The sequence below is a fragment of the Chinchilla lanigera genome, unplaced genomic scaffold, assembly GCF_000276665.1.
Source record: "Chinchilla lanigera isolate Chin_1 unplaced genomic scaffold, ChiLan1.0 scaffold00063, whole genome shotgun sequence".
Taxonomy (NCBI): domain Eukaryota; kingdom Metazoa; phylum Chordata; class Mammalia; order Rodentia; family Chinchillidae; genus Chinchilla; species Chinchilla lanigera.
Window position 1 is genome coordinate 13144507 of NW_004955464.1, and position 25259 is coordinate 13169765.

Here is a 25259-nt window from a genome sequence, read left to right on the forward strand (position 1 = left end):
AATAGATATATATGTATAATATAGCATATAAAATATTATTTTTATGTCAAAACTTCATATAAAATAGATATATTATTATATATAAACATATTTAAACATGTATATATATAAATATGTATAAATATAAACATATTTAAACATAATCCAAGTATTTTCATATGTTTTGATTCAGTACACTCAGTCTCACAGAAGTAGCCAGGAAGTTTTCTTCCTAGAAAACTTTATCTTGGTAATCAGTAATGCTTTCAAGTAAATCTGAATATTATTTGAGGTCTCAAAATTAAACATTTGGTCAATGTTGTGATTGACCAAAAATAGCTACGTAAATCCTTTACCTTTTGAAAAGTGTTGTACTGTTTTACCTCGTTGATATAGGCTACTGAATGGAGCAGAGTAGTTTCTGAAATAACTTTACAATTATATATTGCCCTTTTCTCTATTTGATTTTTTTTTTTTTTTCCGGTACCGGGAACTGAACTCATGACCTTGCGCTTGCCAGGCAGGCACTATGCCACTGAGCTAAATCCCCAGCCCCTCCTTTTCTCTATTTGAATCAAGAACGCAGTTGATAGTGTTGGCCTGTAACGTCCACTTTGGCAACATATGTACCTTGTATATGCGTACACTATTTCTGCAGAGAACTGCTTGAGGAATGGTATGTTTTATTCCAAGCAATATTCACACTAGTAAACTGAACAGAGGGGATCTGATTGGCAGTTCTAAATATATTGATAATCCACCAGTATACAAGATAACTTGTTTTATAAGTCTTACGCACTGGAGTGGGTCCCAGGGAATCGAAGTTATTTATAAAGTAATTGTGTTTTATGGATGTTAGACTTTTAGATGAATTTTCCAGACAAATTCTTCCATTTCACCTTTTTTCCATATAAAATATTTCTAAAATAATGGGGGAAAAACTTAATCCTTTAAAACATGCTGCTAATTTCCCTTATAGAATTCCAAGGAGAAGAATACTGGCAAAATAGATACTGCAAGATGTTCTCTCAGTGAATACACAAGCTTGGGAAGGCTTATTCTTTTCAACTGTGGCTGCTTGCACAGAAAACAGAGACCTGCTTCCTAAAGCTGATGCTGATGTTAAGGGCTGTGACTGTTCTTCGGAGGAAGAATAATACAAGGAAAACCTTTTGATTTGCTAGAGGAGTCTGGGAGGGGAGCAGATGGCAGCAAGAAGGGTCCTCCAGCTTACTCAGCTGCTCCTAGAAGCTTAAGGTGACCTCTCTAATACAAACAACCAAGTAGCTCTCAGGGTAATAGGGCAGCATCATTTGTATTCCCGAATAACAATACTGCTCCTCACTTTGCAATCTCTCACATCCATACCCAATGTGTAGACGCCATCTGCTTCTTGTGAACTTACATAGGCCCTGGCACTGGCTAGTTGGGGTTACTATTAAATGATATCTTTGGGAAATGTGTTCTTTACAAATTACTTGCACATGAATCAGATAGGCAGATAAGTATATCCACTGCATAATTAAGAAACTGAGAAAAAGAGGTATCAAGGGATACTGGAATTACAACTCAAGCATTCTGATTCCTGATCTCTTTGTACCATATATTAATCTACCAAGCCATTCCAGGGCTCTTGTTTAGGCATTAGGTACCCAGGCTTTGAGTAAAGCTTTCTGGAATGGAAATTAGTTATTTTGTAGATGTTACTCTCAGTTTTAAGCCTTGTCATGGCTACTGTTTTCCTAGGTGTCAGAAATGAAAGAAATAGTGACTGCTTTATTTTTTGCTGATATATTGCTATGACCTTCCAGAGTCAGGAATTAAGCAGAAAGATCTAATTTGCTCTGCATTTTGATTAAAAGCCAAAGGAGTTACTTATTCTATATATCACACATATGAGTATGTGTCATATTTAAACTAATTATAAGAAAAATTATCCTTTTTGTAAGCTACAGATCTCCTTTTCCCTGCCACTGACAGAAATGACATTAATTTTCATGCATTAGCACCTGCTCAGGGGCCCGGTGAATCAAAAGAGCAATGAGCAAAGTGGTTTTAATTGCCCAGGCTTTGCTAGGGCTTTTCTTCACTCAGAAACACAAAAGACTTTGAATGGTGTCAGAAGGCTGTACTGAGAAGTGTTTTCCTTTAGAACTTTAAGCAGATGATTCACTTACTGTGGTAAGACATTGTCTTGTACAGATGAGTTCATGAGCCCATCTTTATTCCAACTGTGAGTACATCACAGAACACTTTGGAGTTGTAATTGCCTTGAACTATTGCCCAGGAAACAAGGCAGATGTCAGAGTTTACTGACTTATCATTAATGCAGGACTGCGTAGAATTGTACTTGCTAATTGCTTTTATAAAGTTTTGCATACATAATTTAAACTAACGCCATACCCGCTATGTCATAATAGTAATAGAGCCAGACTATCTGTGATCAAATCCTAACTGTTTTGCAGGTGGTGTGATCTTAGACAAGTTCCTTTATCTCTGAACCTCAGTTTCCTTATCTGAAAAAGAGAGAGAATAACAGAATTTACTTTCTAGAGTTGTTGTGAAAACGTAATACATTGACAGTGTTAAAACACTATCTGGGTTATAGTAAATATCCAATAAATGTTGGCTAATAAAATGCTTATATTTTTAAAAAGGTTATAAACATGCACATTAGTATAACAGCTGTTTACTTGAGATATAAATATAAATTATAAAAAATAATCTTGGCACATCAATATTATTGAGATATATATATATATCAATTATTGTTTGCCCTCCATCCTAATAAAAGTGTTTAATTATTTGCTGATTTCATCTCACTCACAAAATCAGGAATTTTATAAACATAATTAGAAATATGTAAAAGAATTATGAATATGTAAAAGATACAGTTAAGTGTTCATTTATTCATTCATCCATAAAAGACACTTGCTAAGCCCTTACACTATGCCTAATGAAAATGTAGATATGAAAAAGACGTAACCGTTGCTTTAAGGAGAAGACAAACATGCAAATATTAATTACATTGATAGTCAAGTACTGTAATAGAGATTTTGCTGATAAAAAATGAAAGCTCAGGAAGAAGTACTTAGCTAGTTGTGAGATCAGGGAAGACTTAGCATAAGTAACATTCAAGTTGAGAATTAAGAATGAGAAGGAAGTGAAAATGTCATGCCTGGTATTGAGAACTTTACAAAGACATAAAGGCTAAGAAAATTGAGAAAACATACCATAGAACAAATCTGCAAGCAGTGTAGTGTGTAAGTAGTAGGGAGCAACTCTGAAGACCCAGAAAGCCACATCATAAAAAAAAAAAAAACAAAAAACAACCTTGAACTAAAAAATTATGATCAGTGGGAAGCCACTGAGAGATTTTAAGCAATTCAGTTTAGCAAACATTTTTACAAATGTTTATTCTGTTCCAGACTTTGTGTGAGTATCAGAAATATAAGATAAACAGTTTTATAGGAATGATATGCTTTTATTTCCCTTTCTGAAAGATCATTCAATTCATGTTATGGAAGATAGAGGAAATAAGATTTGGAAGCAGGAAGATTAGTTAATCCAGGCAAGAGATTATTACGATCTTAGGTCAAAGCAGTGTTAGAGGAGTTAAGGGAAAAGGCTTGAATGGAGAGATGCTTAGGAGGCAGGATCCACAGGATTAGTGACATTTGGGATGTTGAGCAAGAGAAATTAGTTTTCCTCAAAACTTTTTTTCCTAAGCCAAGTCAGATATCTCCTATTATATACTAAACTACCATATTCTACTTTTACATAGCACGTCTCATAATTAGAATTTAAAATTTTATTTGTGTAATTTATTGTTTATTATCTCTGTGTAGGATATAAATGCTTGCAAGTCAGGGATCATTAGGTCTTTACCACAAATGTGTCCTTGAGAACTAACATATACGTCATAAACCCTGAATAATGATTAGTGGAATGAATAAACTTTGATTTAAGGTATTTTTTTCAAAAGAAAGAAAAAGAGATTAACATGTTTCTGGGTTTATCTCTTCAAATTTTCTATAATCACAAAGGAAAAGATAAGTAGTGTGACTTTTTGGTTGCTAAATTGAATCTTACCAAGGGACTTGCATGTTGCATATTCTCTTCCATTTGTCTCTGTTAGGATTCTACTTTTCTATTAGTATAGTAATTGTGTAAATATCATAGTAGCTGGCTATGTGTAAACAAAAGATTAAAATTAAATCAGTGTGATTTAATTATTTCTTAATTTTTTAAAAAAATTAAGCAATACTAGATATCACTTTTCTTTTCTTTTTTTTGGTTGGTTGTTTTGTTTTTTGGGGGGGTGGTTTCTGAGACAGGATCTCACTATATAGTTCAGGCGGTCCTTGAACTCATACTGATCCTCCAGCCCCAGTCTCCCAAATGCTGGGATTACAGGTGTGTATCACCATGCCCAACCTTTTCTAGTTTTAAAACGCTGGATGTTTCAGAATGTGAAATTGTGGTAATTTTAATTTCTTTTCTCATGAGTATAATCATGCAATAAAATTGGGACAAATCATATAGCTATTCTGAGCCTCTTCCTTATCTATGAAATGATTATCTCTCAGGTTCTTTGCTATTTGATTCTGGCCAAAATCTCTCCCTTATAAACTATAATATAAACTTTATAGGCATAAATATTAAAGCTTCTTCGCTTATGATTCAACAACTGAGGTACTAAACAATTTCATAGGAAAGTGATATTTGAGCTAAACCAGAAAGAGTGTAGGATTTCCTTATTTGGAAAACAGAAATTATACACCAACTTTATTATATATGTTTATTATGTATATTATAATATATTGTCTTAGTTATTTTTCTTATTGCTGAGACAAATACCTGATACCCAAAGTTAAAGGAGGAAAAGTTTATTTTGGTTCATAGTTTGTAGAGATTTCAGGTTATAGTTGGCTGGCTCCCTGGCAGGTTGGCATGGCAGAGGGACATTGCAGAATAAAACAACGCACAGCCAAAGGGCAGGCAGAAAGCAGCAAGCAGCAAACAAGCAACAGACTCTTTCTGTCCCTTTATATTGTGACCACTCACACCAGGGTGAGGCATCCTTCATCCTACCCAGAACTACGCCTAACCAATCAGTGGACTGATTTATGAATCACCCACCCTTAATCCCAGCATTGCACACCCTTTTTTTTTTTGTTTTTCTCCAGTACCGGGAAACGAACTCACAACCTTGCACTTGCCAGGCAGGCGCTTTTGCCGCTGAGCTAAATCCCCAGCCCCCCAGCATCGCACACCCTTAATCCCAGCATCGCACATCTAAATCCTGCCACCTCTGAAAAGCCCTACCATGACTGCATGAGGTTTTAGGTGGACAGTTAGGCACAAGCCCTAATACATATATATGTATGTATATCCAAATGGAAAAATGGTCTTTAGTACTTTCTGTTTAATCCAAGATTCAGTTCAGTTCATACCTTGTATTCCCTAGCTTTAATGCTGGAAAACAGAATTGTTAAATTAACAATTTCAGTTAATTTGCACTGCCTCTCAGACTTTGATTCCATCCAGAAGGCAAAAGACTCAAGATCTTTTAAACCATGAGCCATTCATGAATTTCTAACAATTTCTTGCTGATGAAGTTCTCAGAGTTATTTGTGCATATTTAAGCACAATAAGCTCTACCAAGGGCCACCTGGAAAGTGCTTGGTTGTTAAGGGGCCACAATCGTGGGGCCATCTTGGCATGCTTTTTCCTTTCTTTGAGATAGGGTCTCATTAAGTTGCTTGGGCTGGGTTCAAACATGTGGTCCTTCTGAATAGCTGAAATTACAGGCATGCACCACTGTGCCTGGCTCAGCACATTTTTAAAATCTTGCCTAAGTGCACTAGAAGCATGTTGAAGGCAAAGAAAGTATGACACATTTATAAGATGTCATGCTGGTAGGGTCTCACACCATAGCAGGTATTTACTAAGGCCTGCAATTTTCTGAGAAGCTATCTCAGAGCCATTATAATATGTAATAGAGAAGGGGCTATGGTATGACTATTCTTATATTTCTGAAGGATGAAGAGGCTAGGTAAGGAAGCTGTCTAAGCCATAGAATGGAAAGTTGAGTGAAACCATCTTTTTCTCAGAACAAGGCTTGGTTTGTGAGTTAAGGGAAGAAGAAGATAATACACTGCTTGCAAAACTAAACAGGAACTCCTTGAAAGTATTTAGTGCTTTATTCAGAACCTGCTCAGAGCTTCTCTTTCTTTTATTTTTTCTTTTAACTGTGTATGAAGTGATAGAACCAAAAAACAGACCCATCCCTCCGTACCAAAGAGGCTGTAGGAAGGAAGAAAATATTGATATTGAACTTGATGGCCTGCTAGAATCACAAGTGAAGCAAACACTATATATTCCTTCCTTTTACACCTGCCTGTTCCCTCTCCCTCAAATCTATTACCCTAATCATTTCTAAATCTACAACTAGTAAAAGAGACATTTTTTCAATTTTTATTTTTTTATTGGTATATGTTTGCAGTACATAGTGATTACCGTCCTTGTGGGGACTTGGCACATCTTAACTGTTTTTTCATCTGCTTTCTCTCCTTTCTCTCCTCCCTCCATCTTGTGGTCCCTGTTATGGTTTGTATCTGGATGTCCCCCTGAAGCCTCATGCAGTCATGGGGCAGGCTTCTAGAGTTTGTGATTGATTCAAGTTCCAATGCTGGGATTATGGGTGTGAGTGCTACACCCGCCCTGGGGCGGGTAGCCTGCATATAATGTAAGGCAGGGAAAGAGGCTTGCTCTCCCTCTTCACCCTTTTTTGCCCCTTTGTTCTTGTTGCTTTTGCTGTCTTCCACTGCCATGAACTGTTGCCCTTCTGCCGTGTGCCAGCCTGCCTCGGAGCCAGTCGATTACACTGGAATCTCTACAAACTGTGAGCTAAATAAACCTTTCCTCCTTTAACCTTGGATGTCAAGTATTTTGTCTCAGCAATGAAAAAATTAAGACAGTCCCCTTCCCTTTTATAAAAGATCTCTTTATTTCTTACGATCTTTTATTTTATTCTTTATTTAACCATATATTTAAGTTTGTGTGTCTGATTTATTTCACTTAACATTATAATCTCAAAGTACATCCATTTTCCTACAAATGACTCAAGTCATCCTTCTTTATGGCAGAGTAGGACTCCACTGTGTATAAATACCGTGTTTTCTTTCTTTATTCGTCTGTTGATGGACACAGGCTGTTTCTAAGATTTAGCTATTATGAACTGTGCTATTATAAACATGCGTATGCCTGTATCACTGTAATACAATGTCTTTAACTCTTTCAGAAAGATACCTAGAAGGGGAATGACTAAGTCAGATGGAATTTCTTGTTTTAGTTATTTGAGGAATTTCCATACCAATTTCCATAATGGTTGTACTAGTTTACATTCCCATCAACAATGTAGAAGAGTTCCTTTTTCCCCCTGCTGCCTCTCTAGCATTTGTTATTTGATTTCTTGATTATAGCATTCTTTCTGGGTAAAATGGAATTTCAGTGTTGTTTTAATTTGCATTTATATAATGGTCAGAGGTGTCAACCATTTTTCATGTATTTATTAGCCATTTCTACCTCCTTTGAGAAGTGTCTATTCATTTCAGTTGCCCCTTTTTTTTTTTTTTTTTTTTTTTTTGAGACAGGGTCTCGCTATGCAGTTCAGGCTGGCCTTGAGCTCACTTTGTAGCCCAGGCTGGCCTTGAACTCGCAACGATCCTCCTGCCACAGCCTCATGAGTGCTGGGATTACCGGTGTGTGTCACCACACCCTGCCAGTTGCCCGCTTTTTGATTGGATCTTTTTGTGGTGTCTACTTTTTTTGAGTTCTTCATGTGTTCCAGATATTGACCCTCTTTCCAAGGAGCAGCTAGCAAAAATTTTTTTACCCATCCCTTAGGTTAAAAAAAAATTTTTTTAAACCTATACTGTAGTTCTTGTGCATTTTAATATTTTGATAAGTGGGAATGTTTTTACAATATACGTAGGGGGGTTGTTTTATTTTGTTTATGTTTTTTATTTTAGGCATATGTGAGTGAAGGATCATTACAAAGTAATGATATAGTAAGTCCTTGATTTAGGAACATTCAGGTTGTCAGCCTTTCACAAGTACAAACATACCTCACATTACAAACATTTGTAGATGTGAAAAAATTGCAGAAATAGCTCACATGTCTGCCAGGCATTGTCAAGGTTGTTCTACTGTGTGGTCACTGCACAGTATAATGGTATACAGCAGGCCAGTGCTGCATCAGAGCCCAGGAGGTCCAGAAGCAGAAGAAAAAGCAATGCTGCTGTGGAGGGGACTGCTAGGAAGTGCAAAGCAATATATATTGTATATTTGCATCAAAAGTCTAGAAGACTCAATTCATTAGACTTACAAGTGAATCTGACTTAGGAACAGTCTCCTGGAATAGAACTCATTTATAAGTTGGAGACTTACTGTATTTAGTAAAACTTTCTCTATAAAGTGGTTTTCCCCATGATTTAAGCAACATGTTCCAGGTACTGAATTAGATACTTAGTTACTTTTCTCATTGCTGAGACAGAATACCCAACGCTTAAAGTTAAAGGAAAAAAGGTTTATTTAGCTTACAGTTTTTAGAAGTTTCAGTCCATAATCGGCTGGCTCCAGGCGGGGGGCAACAATTCATGGAGGCAGAAGACAGCAAAAGCAACAAAAGAGCAAGAGAGAGACAAACCTCTTTCTGTCCCTTATGTGTATCCAGTCTACCAGCATTAGATATCCAGTCTACTAGCATTAGGGTGATGCCAATCCAATCAGTGGGTTGATCCAGCAATTATACACCCTTAATCCCAGCACCCTGATACCAATATTGCATTACGAATCAATCACACACTCTAGATTCAGACACCTTGGAAAAATTCTGACCACATGAGGCTTTAGGGGGAGTATCTAGACACAAACCGTAACATACTTTATACGGTTCCCCCCCCCCATATTTTATAGAAGGATAAGTGCCAAAGAAAGTGAAAAGGAAAAAAAAAAAAACTCTAATGAAATAAAAGGTTGAGGCAGTGGTCTTCTATAACTATTAAAACCATTATGTGAAAAGCTGGCAAAGAACTTTGTAATGTATAGATCAGGCCAACAACATCAGAATGCACTGATTATTGCTAACCGTGCAAAAAGAAAATTGGGTATCATATGTCTCTTGTTGTAATGCAATAGAAGGTACATAAAATAATTTATGAATAGTTTCAACAAAAAAATCTGAACTTAAGTGTCTGCAGCTAATTATTTTTTAATAAATAGTTGGCATGTGGGAAAAGAAAGGGAATTTGTATTTTAAGAAACCTATAAGCCAAATTAGACCTATAAACCAAATTTTATTTTCACCCTGTTGGTCTTTTCCCTCTTTTATTTTTAAGGTCAGTTGTGGAAATCTTAATACTAGATATTTGATACTAAGGAATTATTATTAATTTTAAATTCCTCTTTTGGAGATGCACACAAAGGGTTTATCAATGATACATTTCTAGGATTTGCTTCAGTGTAATCTATAGAATTTGGAATATACTGAGGTTGAGAATTGAGAAAAGGTTAAAGATTAAATAAATTTATTTTTCTTTTGATAATCATTGAAGCTGAGTGATGAATACATGGTGTCATAGTTACTTTCACATTGCTAGGACAAAATACCCAACACCCACAAGTGAAAGGACACAAAGTTTGTTTTAGCTCATATTTATGGAGGTTTCAGTCCATAGTCAGCTGGCTCCAAGGCAGGGTGGCATGGCAGAAGAGAAACAGTCCATGGAATGGTAGGCAGGAAGCAGCAAGCCTTCCTTGTTCTTTCCCTTTTTATTCCATCCAGGCTACAAGCCTATTGTTGGTACCATCCACACCCAGGATGGGTCTTCCCTCTTCAGTAAATCCATCATCCACACCCGGAACTGTGCTAAACCAATCATGGACTAATCCAATATCACACCCATGATCCAGTCACTTCCCAAAAGCCCCACCTATAAGTGCATGAGACTTTGGGGGAACATTTAGATATAAGCCATATTACATGGGGACTTGCTATACTGCTTTCTTTATTTGTATGTGTGTGTGGTTTTAAAAAGTCAGAACACAGTGGGCATATAGTAAGTACATTCTGGAATCAAAGGTTTTTAAAAACTAGGCTTCTGCATATTTTCTTAAATAATTAGATTATTGATGGACATGTTTATGGTGGCTAGGTTCACAATGAGAAGGAAACACCACACTGAACCTATTCTATGTAGTTTTATTCTCAGGAGTAATTGCACTTCTAAAAAATGTTGCTAGGTTACAGTAAGATGAGCAGTACAAATATTTAAAACTAACTTTCAGTTTACATTCCAAAAAATATGAAGGAAGAAAGGAACTCTCCGCAAGGAAATTTCCACAGACCCACACAGACTTCTGCCTTTTGAATGGGTGCTAAACCTGAAGCCTGAACTATAACAGTATTACTAAAGCTGATGAAGCCCAAACATTTACCCAGCTTAAATGAACGTGTTCCCCAGAGCGTCATGGGCCTTAGCCAAACCATCTAAGGAGCTACATATGATTAGCTTTTGAAAAATATTTTGCAGAAAATTTCTCAGTTGTTTTAACATTGCCTTACTGTGGAGAGAGCTGGAATCTAAACTGATACTTGACATTTTGATCCAGTTCTAGCTTAACTTAGAGGGGTTCAAACCATTGCCAATGCTATATAAACTGAATTTTAATAAACCTGCTATTTTCTAATGTTCCTAGTTGTATTGTTTAATGTTTACAATTCAGCTAGTTAAATGTGGCATTGATTACCAAACAATATTATAGGGTGGTAGTATGATATAATCATTAAAAAGTATGAACTTTAGAGCCAGACTGCCGCCTGGATGTGAATCCTGGCTTTGCCACTTTCTAGCAAAGAGATTTTCAGCAAGAGAACCTTTTCTGTTGTTATATTTTCTCAGTACATAGAGTGGGAGTAATAATAGTAATCAAAATTATTCAGAGAAACAGAACCAGTAGGAGAAATATAGAGATGGGGAAGCGAGAGTACAAATGGGGATGAGAATGAGTATATTCATTTCAAAGAATCGGCCTATGTGTCTGTGGGAGCCAGCAAGTCGGAATGTATAGACTGGCAGGATCTGATGCTGCAGTCTTTTTTTTTTTTTTTTTTTTTTTTTTTTGATGCTGCAGTCTTGAGAAAGAATTTCTTCTTTCTCACAAAACCTCCGTTTTGTTTATAAGGATTTTCAATTAATTAGATGAGACTCACCCCATTGTTGAGAATAATCTCTCCTTTAGTTATTCAAATCTCCTACACAGATGTGATTAACATCTACAATATACCTGTGTGTCAACAGCTAGAATAGTTTTTGATTAAATAATTGGGAACTGTAGCCTAATCAAATAATACATAAAATGAACCATCGTACCAACTATTAAATTTATAGACTTGTAATAATACATAAAAAGCATAATTGATACATAAAAAGCATTTAGAATAGAACCTAGAACTTATAAAGGCCAAGTAAAAGAGCTTTACTGTGTACATCAATCAACATTTACTAAATACCTATAAGCAAATTTCTGTGTTAAAACATGGTACGAAATTCATTAATAGTAGCTATAGTTATACTGATAGTGTACTATAGTACAGTATAGTACACAATGCATACTACATTGGTAGTAACTATAGTACAGTGTATTTGAATTTTGATGGGCATCTAGATAAGCCTCTCATTTGAAAAATATGGAAGCTGAAGTCTGGTCTTTTTATCCACACTGCAACTAGAGTGTTTTTTGGTTTTTTTTTAAATAGTGGGTTAAATTAGTCAGCTTTTTGTTACTAAATCAAAATACTAAAGTTTATAGAGAAAAAATGTCTGTTTCGGCCTATGGTTCTTGAGGTTCCAGACCAAGGTCAAGTGCCCCACAGTGTTAGTCCTCAGCAAGGGCAGGACATCATTCCAGGAGCGTGTGGCAGAACAAGCCAGTCATATTAGAAGCCAGGAAGCAGAGAGAGATTGAGAGACCAGGGTCCCAGTTTCCTTGAGGGCACCCTCCTATTACCATCACCCAAGGACTTTCCATAAAGCTTCCCCTCCTGGAGACCCACAGTGTCTCTCAGTGGTGCCACCCTGGGAACCAAGCCTTTAAAACGGGGACCTTCGAGGAACATCATCCAGACCACAGCAGGGGTGAGCAATGCACAGAGAAAGCCCTGCTCTCATGGGGCTTATATCCTAATAAGATGTCTATTGACAACTATTTCTGTTTCATATTAAACCAGTATTCTTACTCATTTTCATTCAGGAAGGGAAGGAGGAAAATTGGACTTAGAGGCTGCTGCAGGCCAAGTGGACCCAGAGTGTTGATTTAGTGAAGAAGAAGTGTTTTTCTTCATCTTGCCTTTTAGTCTAAAGGGTTTAGAGCCTAAGCTTTTTTCACATTAACTTCATCTTATTTGAAGTTTTAATATACCTCTACTGTGTGACCTCTTTATCAAGATTTAAGACATTTCTCAAGAATGTACTAAATACTTGCCCAGTGGTGCATGCCTATAATCCAGCCCTCAGGGAGACTGAGGCAAAAGGGCCACAAGCTAGAGCCTAGCCTGGGCAACGTAGAGTTTAACGAGACCCTGCCTCAAAGCCTTTCTTTTTTTAAAAAAGGGCTGGGGTTGTAGCTTAGTGAAAAGACCCTGGCTTCAATTCCCCCTTACCGGCCCCCGCCCAATATATATATCTTCTGTACCCTGAGGGAAATTAAGATTAAGAATGTGTTTTCTTAGCACCTCATTTTTTACCCACTATGAAACTTGGCCACTGGGGAGGTTGTCCCTGATTCCTTTGACATGGAGACTCCTTAACAAAGACTGCATAAAAACAATAGTAATAAATCTGTGGAACATTGTACAGTGTTACAAAGTGTTTTAGACAGAGTGAATATTACTGTCCTTACTTTACTGAGAAGGAAGCTGAGGCTCAAGTGGCCTCAGTACTACGTAGTAATAATAACTAATCTGGTGCCTGAGTTTTATGTTACATGCTATCTATTGTTCCTACTCTGCTGGCCATGTCTGGTGGTATATGATTGGAGAAACAGCCTCTTAACCTTGCAGCTGTCTTTCTTAGTTGTTAAGTGAGAACAGGCTTTACCTATATCTACTTAATCATTTTTTTATTTTGACTTTATTTATTTATTTATTTTTTGCGGTACCGGGGATCGAACTCACGACCTCGCGCTTGCCAGGCAGGCACTTATACCACTGAGCTATATCCCCAGCCTTGACTTGACTTTAAACAAGTAACAGTAAATATTTTTATGCCTGCAACCTAGCTGACAAAAAAATCTCAATAATGTTATAAAAATATACTTGGAAGCTATAAAGTTAGGAAATTTTTCATACACTGTAAATTAATCTTAATTTTTTAGTAATATGCATCTTTTTTGGAACTAGAGCTAAATATGCCTTTAATACTAATAATTTTGCTGAGTTTTATGAGAAAGCTTACAAATTTTGAGTCTTATTTTGATTAACCATAATTGCTTGAAGTTTGAATTTTGGAAAATTTTCCTTTTCAAATTCTCTCCTGTCACAGTAGTAGCTCTGAAACTTATATATCCATCTTTTATATTTGCCCAAAATAAAAAGATTATTTAAAATTTCTTTCCTGTGGTCCTGTTAAACAGAAAAGTCTCTGAAATTAGCCTTACCTTTGTTCCTAACTCTAGAGCATTTAGCATATCACATTGTAATCATTTACCTATATGTCTGATTTTTGAGGATAAGGACTTGTATGGTACCTGTTCGAGGTAGTGCATGTAATGAAAAGAAAACGAGCTGTGAAGTCCATCAGACCTTGTTCCAAATTCCAGCTCTGTCACTTGCTAGGTCCCTGGAAAATTACTGAACCTTTCTGAACCTCAGTTTACATATTTTTAAAGTAAGAGAACTAATACTGACTTATTAATGTTGTTACGATGAAATATTAAATGTACACAATACACCCTGGCATGATGGCACATGCTTGTGATCCTAGCATTCAAGATGCTGAGGCAGGAGGATCACCATGAGTTCAAGGCCAGCCTGGACTACATAGTGAGTTCAAAACCAGCCTGCACTACATAGCAAAGCCCTCTCTCAAAAAAAACAAAAAATAATTTTAAATAAATAAATGCATACAACACAGTTCTGATATGTAGTTAATACTCACGATTTGATGTTCTCCTACCTTTTTTTTTTTGTTAGCATCCCTGGATCTAGTGGTCCTGTATTTAAGGTCTCATTAAACTTTTATAGAATAGCTCATTAGATGAATATATATTCTTATCAAATGAGATAAATCAGACTTAAAGAATAAATAATATTATAGAATTGATTTGCTGTTAATTTTTTTCAATGTAGTTGCAACTTAAAAATGCTTTCTGTCTACATTTCAAAATTATTGGTGCTGTGTGTATAGTGAGTAGAGCTATAACACCGCAGTCTCACTACACCAAGCTCTGCTTTCCATATCTTAGAAAGTTTCTTGCCTTTAGAGTATTCAACATGGTTACCACTTTGGAATTGTATGTTTTGGTGGGAGAAGTTTGGTGTGTTTGTTGTTGGTGGTTTTTTCCCTGTGTAGTAACTCACTATGTAGCCCCGGCTCTCCTCGAACTCACATGGATCCTCCTGCCTCAGCCTCCCAATTGCTAGGATTCCAAGCATATGCCACCATGCCTAGCTGAAATTATATGTTTTAAAGAAGAAATGTTGGCCTTGATCTTGATTCTGTCCTTCCTTATGGCGTTCATGCATAGCATCACATTACTCTATATTGTACTGATGTTATTTTTGGGCTTATCTTTGCCTTCTACCCCAATCTCGAAATTTACTGCAGAAATTCTTAACTATTTGGAATTTCCTTATTAGACATTTTGAGACTATGGTGAACTATTCCTCCCAGAAAAGTACACATATATACAAGCAAAAGTTTTCATATTAGTTCAGGAGAGTCATGGGCTCCAGGATAAATATTTTTTCTGGATTGTATATTCCTTCAGCACAATGCCAGAATTTCACTGGTCTTTGTGTCTGTAACAGAGCCTACTACTTATGTAGGAGATACTCAGCAAACTGTTTGTGAATTGATTGATTAAAATGCAAATAACACCTTCTAAAGTTTTTACTACTGAATCTCTGAACAGGTTTCTTCTTTATTTCTTTAGGTTTTCATCTGAGTGGTACAGTAACTGAGCCAGCCACTGCTTCTGAACCAGCAATGACTTACAAAGTTGCAATCAGTTTTGATCGATGCAAAATCACTTCAGTGACATGTGGCTGTGGAAATAAGGACATATTCTACTGTGCACATGTGGTAGCACTCTCACTGTACAGAATCCGTAAACCAGACCAAGTGAAATTACGTCTTCCTATCTCGGAAACTCTTTTCCAGATGAATAGGGACCAACTACAGAAGTTTATTCAATATTTAATCACAGCACACCACACCGAAGTTCTTCCTACTGCACAGAAGCTGGCAGATGAGATTCTTTCCTCCAACTCAGAAATCAACCAAGTGAATGGTAATTGTACATTATTCTTGCTAAAAATGATCTTTTTCACCCCCGTTACCACCAAAGCAATCCTCTCCCCTCTACTGTGTTATTTTACTGCATTTTAAGAGATTGAGGTATTTCTGCAGTGATAATCATTTAATCTGTATTCATTCATGCTATCCAAAAAACTATGTGTTTAACTTAGTTCCTCTAAGCAATCAAATTGTCTACCTCAAAAAGGTTGTGGTATGGGGTGTTGTTAGTATTCTACCTTTTTACTTTATTAATAGTTGCACCATTATAATCACTATGTAATAATTCATTTATCTATACACTTAAGACTTTGAAGTTTTCAATCAGGTGTAGCAGTGCATGCCTGTAAGCCTAACACTTTGAAAGAATGAGACAGTAGGATCATAAGTTTGAGCTCTGCCTGGGCAATTTAGCAACTGAATGATATCCTGTCTCAAAAGTAAAAATAAGGAGGGGTGGTAGCTCAGAGTGAGGGTCCTGGGTTCAATTCCCCAGTACCAAAAAACAAAGTCAATTTTCATAATTTACATTACGGTTTATAACAAAACTTGGTTAATTGTTAAAAGCTGTGTGTGCATGTACTTGTACACACATCTGTATGTGCAGAACAAAAGACTAGAAGGAAATTCACTGTAGCATTAACAATGGTAATCTATGGTTGGTAGAATACAGGTAGATTTTCTTATGCCTTAGTGTAATTTCTACAATAAGTATATTTTGGTATGTTTTTATAATTTAAAAAAGATTACTTATGAATGAAAGAAAAGCTGTTTCCTCAGATTTGATGGGCCCAAGACAGATCTCATTATTATAACCTCATACTTAGTACCTCAATCCACACAATACTTTGCTTCATAATTATTTATGAAAAACATCCTTTCCATTTTATTTTCACATATCATCACTTCTATATTTTTGAGAAAAAATGTAGACACTAGTGTTAAAGTGTCATTTACATTTACTTCACCACTACTAGAAGGTAAGTAGTTTCATTATTTCTTTTTATGAAAAGACTAAAGAATTCTAACCAATGAACTTGTAGATGGACATTTTAATTTAGTTTAATTTAAATTTTTTTGAGACAGGGTCTCACTATGTAGTTTAGGCTGGCCTTGAACTCACAGTGATCCTCCTGTGTCAGCCTCCCCAAGTGCTGGAATTACAGGCATGTGCCACCAAGCCTGGCAGTTTAATTTGATTTTCAATGAAATTTTTTTTTAAAAGATTTGGCTGAAGTTAGTGATGGACAGCTGAAGAAGCCTATTTGTGAACTCTTAGTCTAGTTTATCTAGTTAAAGTGATCTGTGGTTTTTTTCATTCATTCCTAAATACTGTCCCCTTTTCTACTGTCTGACCTTTGAATGTTGACATTTCTTATTTAATCTAATCTTGTTTCTTCTCTTCTTGCTGTATATGATCTCTGTAGGCAATATCGGCTAGATCCCTGACTTCAAATATCATCTGCACACTATGATTTAAGGATTTATTTCTCCAGTTCAGAACCTCTGAGCTTTAAACCGTATCCGCCTATTTCACACCACAGAGATATTGCACTACCAACATATCCTAATGTAAATTTATGCTCTTCTTCCCCAAACTTGCTTACCCTCCTTGCCCACTATCTCAACAACTAACACTACCATCTAGTCACTGTATCATGATAGAAACCTTACCACCACCCTTAGCACCTTTCCTTTCTTATAGCCCACATTCATTCCATTGCTAGATCTCTTATTTCATAGTTCTACTTCTTTCAATTTCTACTGCTGTCACCCTGAATCAAACCACTGTAATCTCTCACTTAGATTGCTACATAGTCTTCTAACTGATCCTTTCATATCCACTATTGCTCTCCTCTATTCACTTCCCCTTACAGCCATCCAAAGTGATTTTTCTATAACTATACAAGTGTCATATCACTTCTTGTTTAAAATCCTTCAGTGGTCTCCAGTTACCATTAGGCTAAAGTCCAAATGTCTATGGCCTACAAAACCTTCATTGATCTGGCTTTTTGCCTATGTTTCCCCTCTTTGAGGCAATATCTTTCTTCCTCTCTTCTTTCCTATTCTTTCCTTTCTCCCTTAATACAGTTGTATTTAATTAATAAAGTAATTTATGATTTCATGTTTATTTGTTTGAAGTACTAGGGATTGAACTCAGGGCCTATGCACTGAGCTACATCTCAGCCCTTTTTTATTGTGAGTTATAGTCTTGCGAAATTGCCCAGAGTGAACTCGAAATTGTGATCCACCTGCCTCAGCTTCTCAGAGTGCTGGGATTACAGGTGTGCACCACTATACCCAGCTCTTTATACTTTTTTATTCTGAACAAAAAATACATTTCCTCTGCTCTGTGCCAGACTCTTATTCATTCCTCAAGTTTCAACTCAAATGTCACTTTTTGAGGGCTGGGGATTTAGCTCAGCGGCAAAGCGCCTGCCTGGCAAGCGCAAGGTCGTGAGTTCAGTTCCCGGCACCGGAGAAAAACCAAAACCAAAAAAAAAATGTCACTTTTTCTCAACTTTCTTTGACCCATCTTTTCTTTGCACAGGAAAAAAAAAATGGTATATGTAGGGGATGGGGAAGTAGCTCAGTAATAAAGCACTTAGTACTATGTGCAAGGCCCTGGGTTCAAACCCTAGCAACTCCTCCACCCAATAAGTACAAGTGATTATTTGCTTATCTGTTCCCCAAATAGTCTATTAGCTCCATGAGGACAGGGACCATATCAGCTTTATTCACCACTATATTTCTACTCTTTGGCACAGGTTCTGTTACATATCAGGTTCTCTGTAAATATTGGTTAAATAAATAGAAATGTCTTAGATAATCCTCTGTGAGGCCTCTTCCAGTTCATGTTCTTCCCAGATGACTTTGATTGCCTCAGCAGTCACACCAGTTCCTTCTAATTTATTATCTGGACTCCCTAATAGTGATTTACTTTCTTTTTTGCAGCAACCACCCATTTTGGCAGCTAAGTTTCTAATCTCTCAGATCCATTGTAGACCAGCAAACATTTACCTTCCTTTCTCTCTTATCAGGAAAACAAGTCCTTCTGAAGTCTTAGGTGAATTTTTACTCTTAGTAACTCTCAAGGCTTTGTCTTACCCCAAAAGGTTCTATAGCTTGCACACTGGATATTTATAAATTGCTGCTGCAACCACCACCACACAGGCCTCATATCTTTTCAAAGCCTTAAGAGGGGGTGTCATGCCACACTTCTAGCCAGTTGATTAAGGCCCGCTCTCCTGGGATACTGGTCCGGTTCCTGCTTTTTCATACCCTAATTGAATCATCCAAGGGTGCAAATTGGTATTCAAACCACCTCTTTCCTCTGCTTCTGGAACATCATTGCTGTTCTTTCCTCACCCCCATACTTAGCTCCAGGGCCCTCAGAAACCCAGCCCTTTGTTTAACTTAGTCCATCTGATTCTATCTCTATTGAGCTACTGAAAATCAGCATCCTTAGAGGTAAGACTTTATGACCTGTATTTTAAACAAATCTCAAATGATTATTCTGTATGTTAACATTTGAGAATTGCTATCCTGGTGAGAACTCTGTTTATCCTCATATGAAAAATGCATTATAGGGGCTGGGGATTTAGCTCAGCGGCAAAAGCGCCTGCCTGGCATGCGCAAGGTCGTGAGTTTGGTTCCCGGTACCGGAGAAAAACCAAAAAAAAAAGAAAAATGCATTATTCTGACTAACTCTGTGGTTTATGTAATACAGTAGTACAAGAAAGTATGAGATTTGGCTATCTTCACACACACCATCAACTTAAATTCAGAGGACTGAAACCAGGTGGTGGATCACAGCAGCCTGGGGCTGGAAGCAAAAGTGTGTAGACTAGTAGTGAAAAGCACAGGCTTTAGAGACCAACACACAGATTCTGTCTTACATAATTTCTATCTGCTAAGTTACTTACCCTTCCAAAACTTCAGTTTCTTCATTTAAAATCTACGGCAATAATACCACCCCATCAAGTTTTTAAGAAGGTTGCTTGAAATTTATTGAACTAACAATTGTTGATTACCTCTACATTCCAGGCACCTTCTCCATATTACAAATACGTCTGCAACCAAAATTGTCTGCCCTAAATAAGCATACGGTCTAGAGAGCATATTTGTGTAAAGTGCTTAGCCTCTCACATGTAGGAAGGATTCAGAGGCTGGTTGTTATTAACAAATATTTAAGGATAAGGAGTTTTGCATTGCCACTTTCAGGATACAAAAGAAGTCCAAGTGGTCAATAAAACATGTATTTGTTCATTCTGTAAATGAACTCAGTACTATAAAGTCTATCAATGTTAGCACAATAGTGTAATGAGCCAGGCACTATGAGGTACAAAAATGAAACTCTATTCTTAAATTTTTTTCAATTTAGTTGGGAATACATAAGAAGTGCACAATTCTGAAGTAAAGTAAAAGGTAGCAGAAATAATAATAAAGTGCATTATAGAATGTATTGCCTTTATATGTTGAACAAATGAACATAAGATGACCATATTTAGGAAAGTAGCAATGGGGTATATAGTAATTTGGTGAGAGAATAAAAAAGATCCTATCCAAGTGAGTTAAGCAATACATGGGCCTCAGCAGGGGTAGCCTCACCGAATTCTTACAGTTGCCATTTCTCCTTATGATCCTGACTCTAGAGTTATGATGCAAATGCTTGATTTTTTATATAAATAGTATTATTACTTTTATTATTTATTATTACTTTCCCAGGTTAAAGGGACTGGGTAGGAAGTAAAGGGGAAAATATAGATCACAGGAGACATGGTTGACTTCTTGGAACAATGATTCCAATTGAAGCTTACCATCAGTATAGGGAAAATAAGGCTGAAAACAAAAGAGGACCAAAACCTAGAGGGCTTTAGAACACCCACATGAGGCATTGGAGCTTACTTTAGTAACAATAGAGCATCCATTAGATCATGGAAGTGATATGATCGGAACTGTGTTTAGAATAAAAATTTGAAGAAAAGTAGCATATAGATACCATAAATTGGCAGATCATATGTGTTAATTAGTATTTGTGGAATGAATGAATGTGTGAACCTTCCTCATCCCCTGGAGAGTAAGACACCTGAAAAAGCTTAGCAGAGGAGAAGTGGCTTTTTTTTTTCAGTCCCCAGACTTCATTTAAGCAGTGCTCTGACATGGGTAGACAAAGAAAAAGGTGATTGAACTAGGTTATGAATTTATAACCTATTGCACGCCTACACCTAGTAGTTGACTTATGGTCTGTCTATTATCATTTGGATGCAAGTTTCTGAAAACTTGTAATCAGACTCTGTCTGTAAGACAGTGAGGAAAAAGATTACATTTTCATTCCAAAAACATTTCTGAAATACCTGTCACATTACCAGCACTACACTATAAGAGGTACAGCTGTGGATTCAACTGTCAGCAATGGCCTAGCAGGTTACTAGAAAACAGGGATGTACTAAATAACAGCTGTGTTTTAAGTGGTATCGTCAAGGTGAGCCCAGATATGAAAGTTAATTTGAGTGCAAATTTATGAAATTATATCACTCCATGCACAACCTTGCCTGTATGTTAAGCAGCAGTTTCATAGTAAACCTTGAATATAGAAATTTTTATGTTCTAAGTATTTTAGCTTTAAAATAATACACGTATGTTAAAGTATATTTGAACTTCATAGAAAAGCAAAAACAAGGAAAAAAATTCCTAGGGAAAAAATAGTTCATCACTATTTTCCTGTGGTGTTTTGAGGATACAGAGGAAAAACAAACTCAGTTTCTCCTAATATACTCTCAGAACACAATACAGAACAGTTCTGTGACCAAATATGAGGAGATTTTTCCCCACACAGTGAGAAAATAATCAATTCTGTAAAAGATACCAACTGAAAATCTTCTAATCCAACTCAGTTTTGACACCAGCTACCTAAGGATAGCATATGATCTGACAGGTTGAGGTCTCAGTTCCCCAGACTGTCCCTCCCCCACTTTGAGTTTCACTGTAAAGAAACCTCCCCATGTTCTGCCTTGGGAGTCTCTATAAATCTTGTCTTTGTGGGCTTTTATGGATGCTTCATTACAAAGCCCTTATTGATTAATTTATTGGCCATTAGTGATCAACTTAATCTTCAACTCCTCTGCCTTTCTATGGGTATAGTACTGAAAGTTCCAACCTTGTGAATCTGCTTTGGTGAACAGCATCCATCCAGAAGCTGTCTAGGGACTACTACCTATTAGCCCACTCATTAACATATAAAAAGACAAGAATTTTTGCAAGTATGCCAGAAAACAAGACAAAGACCAAATACATATATCGTAATATCACATGTATATTTCCTTCCAGGATCTTTCCCCCTGGATGGTATTCTTAGACCTTAGAAGCTACAGCTGTGACATATGTGAAGATGAGACCAGTATTAGACTCATATATTTAGGCTCTGAGTTGACAAAGCCTATATTAAAGCAGAATAACTTATGTGCATTTGAATATGCTCACAAAGTGCCCCTCCGGCTGCATGTGTAGCATGTGATCTCAGGGGATTCATTTCACTGTTCCCATGCCTCACAGGTGCCCCTGACCCAACAGCAGGGGCAAGCATTGACGATGAGAACTGCTGGCATTTGGATGAAGAACAGGTGAAAGAACAAGTGAAGCTCTTTCTCTCCCAGGGGGGTTACTATGGCTCTGGAAAGCAGCTCAACTCAATGTTTGCCAAGGTAAGATATAAAAAGGTTGGTTGGTTGGCTGGTTGATTGGTTGATTAGTTTTAAGCTTTAAGAAAACTAGATTTACTGCACTTTTGGCTTAATATGTCATGCCTAACTCACTTGACCTAGCAGTAATGAATGTCTGAAACCAAGTAGGAGGCACTGAGCAGAGCAGACCTGAGCAGCTGCATCCATGGGTCCCACGTACTTCACCCTGGGGTCCTGTTTCTCCTGCTGTATTCTCTGAACGAGCTAATATCCCTGGAGCAGTTTTGTACAGAAACTGTCTTCTCTTTGCTTTGAACCCAAGGCTGCCTGGTAAAGCTTTGAGGACTCACTTCAGCAGTGTCCCTGAAGAGACTTAGTGTTTTGAAACTGCAGGCTTTTTCCTGGTTTAACACCTTTAATGAAATGTAATTCATATACCATGCACTTCACCCACTTCCAGTGTATAATTCAGTGGTTTTTGGTATATTCAGTTATATGGAGCCATTCCCACAGTCAACATTTTCATCAATTCAGAGAGGAACCTAATATATTCTCAGCTTCATACTGTCTTCTCCCCCTACAGCCTTTGGAACCTGTAAGCTACCTTCAGTTTCTGTTGGTTTGGTTCCCTTCCCTCACCTACCCCCACCATGGTATTAGAGATTAAACCCAGGCCTTCACATTAAGCTGTACCCTAGCCCTTTTTATTTTTTATTTTGAGACAAGGTCTTGCTAAATCACTAAACTGCCCAGGCTGGGTTCAAGCTTGCAATCCTCCTGCCTCAGCCTCCCAAAGTGCTGGGATTACAGGCCTGTGCCACCACATCTGGCTTGGTTTCTCTACTCTGGATTTTCATATGAACAGAATGATATAGTAGATAATCTTTTGTGACTGGCTTCTACACTTAGTCCCGTGTTTCTAGGTTCATCTTTGTTGTATCATGAGTCAATATTTTGTTCATTTTCTATGGCTGAATATCCATTGTATGGATATTATACATTTTATTCATCCATTTGGTGGGCATTTGGATTACTTGTACCTTTTGGGTATTATGATTACTGCTGCTCTAAACATTCTTGTACAAATTCTATGCAGACTATTTTCCAAGTGGCTGTATCATTTTATAGCCTCACTAACAGTGGATGAGCTTCTGATTTCTCTACATCCTGGCTGACATTTGTTCTCTGACTTTTTGATTCTAACCATCCTAGTGGGTATAAAGTGACATCTCATTATGCAAACAAACTTTCTTGTTGTGTGCAGAGCTCTTGCTTACAGAAGAGGCTTCTTTCTGGCTCTTTGGACGTGGTGTATTCAAATATTTCATCTTCTCTTAAGCCTACTTCCCTTCCTTCTCCTGCCTTTTTATGCTATGCAGTCACCATCTCTTGCCCCTCCTTACATGTCAGGTTCGAGAGATGCTGCGGATGAGAGATTCCAATGGAGCCAGGATGCTGACACTTATAACTGAGCAGTTTATGGCTGACCCACGGCTCACACTCTGGAGACAGCAAGGAACAAGCATGACAGACAAGTGCAGGCAGCTCTGGGATGAGCTAGGTAAGTCCCTATCTCTTAGAGAAATGATACATCCTACCGGTTTGCCCTCTAGCAACAGTGTCAGTGAACATTTGCTATCAATCACTGCATGGGTCTTGCTAAGATTAAGTGGTGAAGCTTTAGCTCTATAGAGGTCACCTAGAACACTCTGAACACACTCTTCCATATGTTACCCACATAGAAACTTTTGCTGAAAGAACACCTCTTCACTTTGCTTCTGTTGTGTGGCAGTAACCTAGCTCTGCAAATATGTATCAGGCTTATTCTTGTTACTTTCCCTGAGTCTGCTCCTCTTTATTACGCCTAGCCAGACCTCTTTTGACTAAGGCAGTGTTGTTCTCATTCCTCTGAGTCCTAGTCCCATGTTACCATTGACCATTTCCACTGACAAATCCAAAATTAATTCAGGCCTTCTAAAAAAAAAATCACACAGCAAAAAACAAGCCCCCACATTTCCATAACTCTAGAATTGGCACCACCATCCTTACTCTATCCTATTTGTTATTGAGTATTTGTTTTCCTTTCATTCACTATATCCAGGTTCTGGCTTTGATTCCTTGACCTTCCTAATGCAGTGTCTCTTCTCATTTTTAATTTCCCATCACTACTAGTCTGGCTGAAGGCCTTAGAATGTTTAGATAAGATTAGAATTATGGACTCCTAAATAGCCTCTCAATTCTAGGTTCTCCCCATCAAGGCAGTCCTCTTTGGTCATTATTTCTCTTTTTCATTCCCCTGCTCCAAGACTAATTTTGCAATGCTAACACTTAGCTCCTCTCCCTATTTCCAGAGTCTTCTGTACTCTGAACTCACCATCTTAGCATGGCCCCACTTGGGAGTAACAGTGTGAAAGTTCTAATATGGAATATTCAGAAAGTTCCAATGGAGCACCTTCATACTTCCCCACCCCAGAAAATAGACTTCTCTCAGAAAATACTGCAGCTTGGGATTTTAGTGAGTTCTCCTGGACTGAAGCAGATACAGAATTGGGATTATAAGTTTCAGGGATATGGTAAATGACTTTCAGACTGTACCGTACTTGATTATTTGGGGGCTAGGAAGCCTGGGTTTTAGTGTGGGTGGTGAAGTTTTTTTTTATATCCGCTGGAGCACCAATGGCTTTGGAGCTCTTAGTAATGAAGAGAGATGGGTGTGATGGCACACACCTCCCAGCACTCTGGGAAGCAGAGGCAAGAGGATCACAAGTTTAAGCTCAACCTTGGGCTATATAGTGACACCTGTTGCAAAATTTTTAAAATTTGTTTTTATTTTTTTAAATTTATTTTAAAAATAAAAGAAGGAAAACATATTAACAAACAGACATTCATTTACAAAATAGCATAAGAACAATACAAGCAATACAGAGTTATGGACAAAGTGGTAGGAAATTAACAATAGTTGTTGTACTACATATTGATGTCTTCAAAGTGGTTTCTCAGGAAAACAAACAGAGAC

General features: G+C 37.3%; 1 protein-coding gene across 2 annotated transcripts in view; it reads left to right on the forward strand.

Annotated features, from left to right (window-relative positions):
- Zswim5 (zinc finger, SWIM-type containing 5) overlaps positions 1–25259 on the forward strand; it is a 176558-nt gene that overhangs the window by 94790 nt on the left and 56509 nt on the right. Inside the window, exons 1-4 of one of the 2 annotated variants that reach the window (XM_005398717.2) lie at positions 1220–1236; positions 15199–15555; positions 22116–22264; positions 23654–23804. In XM_005398717.2, the coding sequence (XP_005398774.1) occupies positions 15252–15555; positions 22116–22264; positions 23654–23804 (604 nt within the window). In that variant the 5' untranslated portion in view covers positions 1220–1236; positions 15199–15251. Of the gene's footprint in view, positions 1–1219; positions 1237–15198; positions 15556–22115; positions 22265–23653; positions 23805–25259 lie in introns of those variants that run through there. The other variant, XM_005398718.1, reaches the window with a different exon arrangement.